Source organism: Teleopsis dalmanni, chromosome 1, assembly GCF_002237135.1.
Source record: "Teleopsis dalmanni isolate 2A chromosome 1, ASM223713v2, whole genome shotgun sequence".
Lineage (NCBI taxonomy): Eukaryota > Metazoa > Arthropoda > Insecta > Diptera > Diopsidae > Teleopsis > Teleopsis dalmanni.
In genome coordinates, this window is record NC_051846.1 from 232947883 (window position 1) to 232955460 (window position 7578).

General features: G+C 28.2%; 1 protein-coding gene across 1 annotated transcript in view; it reads right to left on the reverse strand.

The window, feature by feature from the left end:
• Positions 1 to 3211, reverse strand: part of LOC119667680 — a 5139-nt gene extending 1928 nt beyond the window's left edge. The window contains exons 1-4 of the mRNA XM_038076987.1: positions 3077 to 3211; positions 599 to 933; positions 412 to 544; positions 5 to 346 (exon numbers count right to left, since the gene is read on the reverse strand). Of these exons, the coding sequence (XP_037932915.1) occupies positions 5 to 346; positions 412 to 544; positions 599 to 933 (810 nt within the window). The 5' untranslated portion in view covers positions 3077 to 3211. The remainder of the gene's footprint in view (positions 1 to 4; positions 347 to 411; positions 545 to 598; positions 934 to 3076) is intronic.
• Between the last annotated feature and the right edge of the window lie 4367 nt (positions 3212 to 7578).

Here is a 7578-nt window from a genome sequence, read left to right on the forward strand (position 1 = left end):
TAACATGATTACATGCTGGATTATCTTTCATTTTGTCAAAGGATAAATGATCGACAAGTTGTGTAAGTTCCTTTTCTGTTATATCTTTCTCTAAGAAATGACAAATATCTTTTATAACACTTGATAAATTTTTCTTCATGCGTTCATAACTGGTAAAGAATACATTTGGTTCATGTCGCATTTGCCAAAAGTCCAAAACATGTGGCCAAAATGGATTGAAATTAACATATCCATCCATATATAATTGCATAAAATCTTCTTTTGTGCCTGTATAACCAACCATACCACGCCAGTGATGATAATAAGATATAGCTGCATCCTTAGGATTTCGAAAAACATAAATAATCTAGAAAAGTAATATATAACCATTGGATTGGTTGAGATTAATGTTTATATTAAAGTTTATTGAACCTTTGGTTTTTTCGTCCAAATTTGCTTGGGTAGTAACATCACAGGTAAATGTGATTTTATCAAACGCGGAGAGTCTAATTTATCTGCAGCATCAATTGTATCATGTGGTACATTTGGCACAACTCCATTGAATCTGTAATATACATATATAATTAATAACAATAGTCTTACCTATAGCTATACCTACTCTAAGAATGGTGATCGTATTGTGAGATCAATTTCTTTTGCCTTTTCGAAATCATAATTATTTAAAATTAGCCAAGTCATTTCCTGAGTCCAAGTAGTGCCACATTTAGTACTTGTCACAATCCAAACATCCTCTTTGCGTATTTCGAAGCTATGAACACGCTCTAAAACATCCTGAAAACTATTGTCTAGTGTACAGTAACGAGTTCTCCAATCACCCACAATCGGGACCGATGGTTGTGAGGATGAATAGATATAAGAGCAACCGGTTGATGTGGTCAGTTTTTCAACTTGCTCGTATGGCACATTCGCTGCGAAATAACTTGAAAAGGGCATCTGTGTAAATAAAAGTTAAGGAAATGTTATTAAAATGTAGTGAACATATAATTTATGTTATTCAGTGATAATTCTTTAACACTATACACTTTTATATTTCAATGAGAATTTATTTATTTATTTGTGAGTTAACAATAAAATTAATTTTAAAGTTAATTAAGAATAAGGAACTAAACTACTGGGTCCTTCGCCCTCAATAAGAATTTAAATGCTTATATATAGTATATAGTAGTATATAGTATTTAGTATTTAAAACGAATTCCTTTTCTAGAACAATATATTTTGGGTATTTTTTTCTTACAGATTAATAATTATTAATCTTACTTTTTCTTATTCTAATTCTTAACAAACACTTCTGTATTTCATTCAAATCTTTTGCTCGGAGTATCTTTCTGAGGTTCGCTAAAATGGAACACACACTAGGCGCCAGATTTAAAGAAAATGTTGGGTGGACAGATCAATTTGTGTGATGTGAATATATGAACTTTGTTGGCAGAATAGTGTTTTCTACTATTTGAAACTATTGTTTTTTTTTGTGATATAATAATTCAAATATACCAATAATATTTCATTATATTGTATTTAATTTTGATGAATAATCCCTCAAGGTACCTCAAGGATGAATATTATTCTATGTACATTTCAAAATACTGATGCCACAATTTTTTTTATTTAATTTTTTATTTCTTTAATATTAGTTGTTCCAGATTACAGGTTCTCATTTATCGGCATTTCTGCATTTTTTTGATATTGTCCGAGCTCACGACCAAGCTGTTCTGATTTAATGAAGTCTATATGATTAAAGTTAAGTTCATCAATAAATGATAACGATTTTCCTACATCAGATTTCCCATAAAACTCTTAAGTTATTCCTTTTTTGTGACTTCTCTTTAGAAACAAGAAAAGAAAGAAGTTTAGCGTTTCACTCAAAAGGAATGCTGAAACACATCTAGTATATAATGAAAAGTAATATAATGTTTTTGATGGGATATAATCAGACTTAAAAACTGAAAAATTAAAAATAACAGGATTTGTTATAGATAGAATGTCGGAGAAAAGCTAGTAAGCGACATTTAAATGTCATCAGTGGCAATTTGATTACAAACACACTAAAATTGTAACAGAAAAGAAACAGAAAAGATCCATCATATTCTTCAGTTCCACATTGTCTATTCACATATTGTTCCGCGTTGTCTCGAATCTATCACGAATAAGAGCTAGAAACTCTTCCTTTATCTGTTAAAAGAGAGAATAGAGCCGCATAGTAAGCGGATATCACATATTGAGCCCAGTTTTGTCGAATCCATCATCAAGAAGAAGAAGTTTCTTTTTCTTCTTGTGTTATTACCAGAGAGAATAGTGCAAGTTAATTGCCGAGTGTTAATTATCACATGAGTGGATTGCTGAAAAAATGGAAAACAACTGGAATGACTTGATGATCATCCTTGAAAACTAGAAAAATAATGATAAGTGATTATCATTATTACCAAAATTTTGCATCAAATCATATTGGATAAATTTAAAAATATTTTTTTGAAGCATTTACAAATAGCTGTCATATCCGCTAGTTTATCTTTGAAATGGTCAAAATATTTATTGTTTACTATTTTATTTTATAAATAATTATAATGTATTATTTTTTTTATACAAATGCACATTTTTTTTCTATAAATTCAATTTTGATAATATTAAAATGTTTTACTATTTTTCAAAAGTAATTTATTTTTATTAACATCACACGTAGTCCTAATTTATTAATAAAATTATTTTCTATTAAATTTTTTTTTTTCTAAAAGATTTAAAAATATTTTTTATCTCTCACATCAATTGCAAAATTATTAAAATACATACATAAATATTTTTTCTTAAGTTTTGGAAATTTTTAAATTATTCGATAATATCTCTCATGTGTTCCTATAGTAAAAAACATAATTAAACACCATATATTATTTATTATTTCTAAGTGCATTTTTTTTTGTGATTTTTTTTTTAATAAAAATGATTATTTTTATAACGAAATATCTTGATTTTTTGTTTACTTTCCGTACGTTGACTTTTTAATAAGTAATATGCAACTCATGAATGACCTAATTTTGTCTTGATAATATTTCACAGATAAATGTTGTTTTGACTACATTCTTACACTGATTTTTTTTTTATTTTCTTGGTGTAGAGTTTCGAATAACAAGAACTCAAAATTTTTGAAAAATAAAATTAAGTTGCACCGTCGCGTAGCACTGAAGTCCGAAACACGTCTTAACTCAATAAAAGTTGTAAATGGAATAAAAGTTGTTCAGATAAAGTTTACGAAAGAATTAATGCAATTTAGTTTGAGACTCAAATTAAAAAAGGGAGTGCGATATAAACAAAACAATCAAACGAATTGTATAGTGCGTTAATAGAATAGGGTTCCGTAGCCATATTAATGGTCACTAAAATTATTTATATAAATATGTACGAACTCGTGCTTCATATATTATTCGACTTTTTGAACCTTCGAGTAATTTGATATCCAAGTATACTTTGGACATCAAAGCAATTTGCTAATAGGCTCAAGCATTGGTATCGAGCCAATATATTCCAGAGCTAAGGTCATAAAAATCGGATTATTTTTAAAATCGCGTCATTATATAAGTTGTATAATATTAAATTCCCCATGAATTTGATTTAAAAAAATTTTTTATACGTCTAACCGTTCTTTAGTTGGAATGTAAAGAGTGGGGTTACTTAGTGATATGCATGATAACGTCACATCAAATATGTATAGATTACATAGTAGGGTTTAGAAATTTAATACATAAATTTAAAAATTTTTTAGTACCAAATGGAATTTATGATTTTTATAAACCGGTGAAACGATCTGAATGAACGAGGTTACTAAGTAATCTCTATACAAAGGAGTCTAATACAGCCTATTACATTTCTCTTAACGATGTATAGTAATGGTTATCATAATTGGTATGGTTATCATACAACAAAATAAATTACATGGAATTTTCGCTTAAACTGATCTAATGATACTCATCTACATCAAGAGATGGGATATTGGCTACAACATTATTTTTTATGGATGAAATTTAAGGTTGCCGGCTTACGAAAAAATAGTTGAAATTTCATTTTATATTAAAGTTTGGATATCGAATAAGAGTATAATCGATATACAGACCCATTGGGTGATATAGGAGCTCTATATATTTTACTCTATAGGAGCTCTCATATAAAGTGATATCAATGCGGAGTCCGTTTTATTATTTATAAATTAATTAAATTTTTTTTGAGTACTAATGAAATTAAAAATGATCGAATTAAATTTTTAGTTTGGTTAAATATTTCCATCGCAAAAATTGTCACTCAAAGTTAAAGCCCCAATTATGCTTTCGCAGAACAAACGACATGTAAACTGTGAATTGAGATGAGATAAGTTTTCAAAAAATTGATGACAAACGTTATTAAATAAAAATTGGGATGGGGAAGGAGATGCTGCTCTGATACCACGTACTTACAACATTTTCATTATTTATAAGCAAATTTAATTGATGTTTTAATACATATTATATCAAATATTTTTCCAGCTCTTCCTTGGTTAAGTTGTAAAGGTTGATAACTTTTCACTTCTGGTCTGTTGACATACATTTAATACAATCATTAGTTATACTTGGCTTTAAAGCTATAATAATGTTAGATATTAAATTCCTTCATCAAGAGTAAGATGAAGATTTAAGGCATGCTTTAATGTAAGATGAAAAATAGAGGCATGCTTTAATGTTGTATTCAGACTAAATATTAAAATATGAATGATGGGATATTTTACCAAAGATTTAATAAATTATTTGAATTAAAGGCTTAATAACGTGGTAACCTGTTTATAAAATTTTATAAGCGTGCAGAATTACCATATACTTCTGAATTGTCCCACTTTATGTATTTATGTTTATTTTATAAAAAAAAACTTTCGGATATAATAGTGATTATGTCAATTTTCTAAAATATTCAACAGAATTAATTAAATCACTTTGTACCTCTTCAAAGCTGTTTGCTTCTCTCATTTCTTGCATTGCTCTCAATAATCTCAGAACAAATTTTGGAAACCCACCGATAACCCTTTTTTTTAAGTGGCTCAGATGCGTGACACCAAATTTTGAAAACTGTTTATGTAATTCATTGGCTTCTTTCTTGAAGATGTCTCAAATACTCGTGTATATTTATTTCTTTTCGATTACATGTTTTTGGGTCATTAAAAATGAAAGTTTTTCTTCGATTTAATTTTATGTGTCCGTTTAGCTCAATACGAACTTTTTATTCATTAAAATTTGAGTGAAATTTTATTGGTGCCCATTTAGTCCATAAATGACTTAGCACTTTGGCTTTTTATTATTTAGAAATAATAAATTTGTAAAAATATATATATAAGAGTATATATAAGAGTAATTATAATAAACTCGATAGTGTGTTTATATTTGTTAAGAAAATTAACAACATCATCGCATTAATTTTGTGAATGACTTTGATGGAATTGTTAGGTAATGCCATAGTTTGTCGCATTAAATTTTAACTTTTTGATTTATTAATTGTTATTTCTAATGGATAGAATTATTAATAACATTTTATTTATAATTAATATTTATATCACAGGTTCCTATATGAAGTAAACAAGTCATTTTTTGTACATATAAACATTATTCTACACGTGGAGCAGCTACATTCCAATATAGTAAAAGTAGATAAACTATTTTTTTATTATTATAAGTAATAATTGTATAATTTGTTTTGATATATTTTTGAATATTAAGAGTCACTTAAGCTGATTTTGAAAAATCCCAGACCTTAAAAGTTTCAAAGAAAGCTTAGTATCGTCCTTTCTCGCATGGCAGAACACAAAAAGATGAGATGGTTAAAAGCTTTACGCTGCATTTTATAGAATCTATAGATATCGGTATATATAGGCTGAGTTATTAAATTAGATGAACTAAATAAGTACATTAGATAGATTAATTTATTGTGAAGAAAATTTAAATACGATTTAACGAAAGCCGAATAGATGAACTGGACTCTGGATAGTCTTACTGTGTATTCGACAAGTCAAAATCTGCAGGTGTCTGTTTATATATATTAGTTAAAATCCATTTTTTTAATTAATTTCTTATATAAAAAAAATTCAAATAAATAAACTTTTTTTAACATGAAACATAAATTTTTATTCAATATTTAAAATATAATTTTACAATCATTCTTATATACTATAATCAATTTTTTCATTGATTTAGTAACATAAATTAGTTCAAATATTTCTGTAGAAGTTATGGATATATAGTATATACTTATTTTATTGTAAACAATTGTACATTCATTAGTATATATATATATAAACATTTAAATAAATTTTTCACATACAAACATATATTCTATGTATTTATTTCTTTCATTTCTTTTTTATATACATACATTGTGACCGAAAAGTTTTCGGAAATTCTCATTTAAAATTCGCGCGCTGTATATTTTTCGATATTTTAAGTTTATGTAGTTTGGCAGCACTGTCCTTAATTACTATGCCAAAAATGAGCGCGATCTGTCGGACAGTTCGTTTACGGCAGCTGTTGAAACCAGTTCAGCTCAGTAGTGCGTTGCGAAAAAAACAATGGAAAAAAATATTGAACAAAGAGTTTGCATCAAATTTTGTTTTTCGAACGAAATTTCGTGTGCAGAATCGTTGCGAATGCTACAAAAGGCTTATGGGGAATCAGTTTTATCGAAAACTCAAGTTTATGAGTGGTACAAAGCCTTTCAGGACTGTCGTACGACCGTCGAAGACATGCCGCGTTCTGGACGACCTTCGACCTCTACCACCGACGAAAACATTGAAAAGGCAAAGGAAATCGTGTTCAAAAATCCTCATGTGAGTGTTAGAGAGATAGCACGAGAGCTAGGCATCGGTCGTGAGATGGCTCGTTTGATTTTGGTGGACAATTTGTGTATGCGACGTGTCAACGCCCGGCTTGTTCCGATTCACCTCAATTTGTTCAACATTATCAACGATTTTAAGGCCAAACATTCAATAAATACCATCGAACAGCCACCGTATTCACCTGATCTTGCACCGTGTGACTTTTTCCTGTTTCCCAACCTCAAATTACCACTCAGAGGAACGCGTTTTGAATCCATAGAAGACGTAAAACAGAATTCGCAGAGGGAACTCAAAGCCATACCGGAAAGCGCCTATAATGTTTTGATGATTGGAAGAAACGTTGGCATTTGTGTATCGCTTCTAATGGAGCATATTTTGAAGGAGATAAAATAAATATTGATGAAGATTAAGAATTTTGCGTTTTATTTAAAATTTCCGGAAGCTTTTCGGTCACAATGTAAGTATAATATCTTATTGCATTATGTTAATTATTTTATTTTTATTTAAGGAGAGAATAATATTGTTATAGTACATATAAGAATTTCAAGAATTTATTAATCTTTGTAAATTTTAATAATTTTTAAATAATTATTAATTTTACTTTGTCAAGTAAAAAGTCTTGAATTGTAGTATAGTAGAAAATTTGCCACGCCAGCATAGCTACAAAAAAATATTTCGCATAAGATATGAAAACCATATAGATATATATATATATATATATTTATAATTATTATTATATTTTT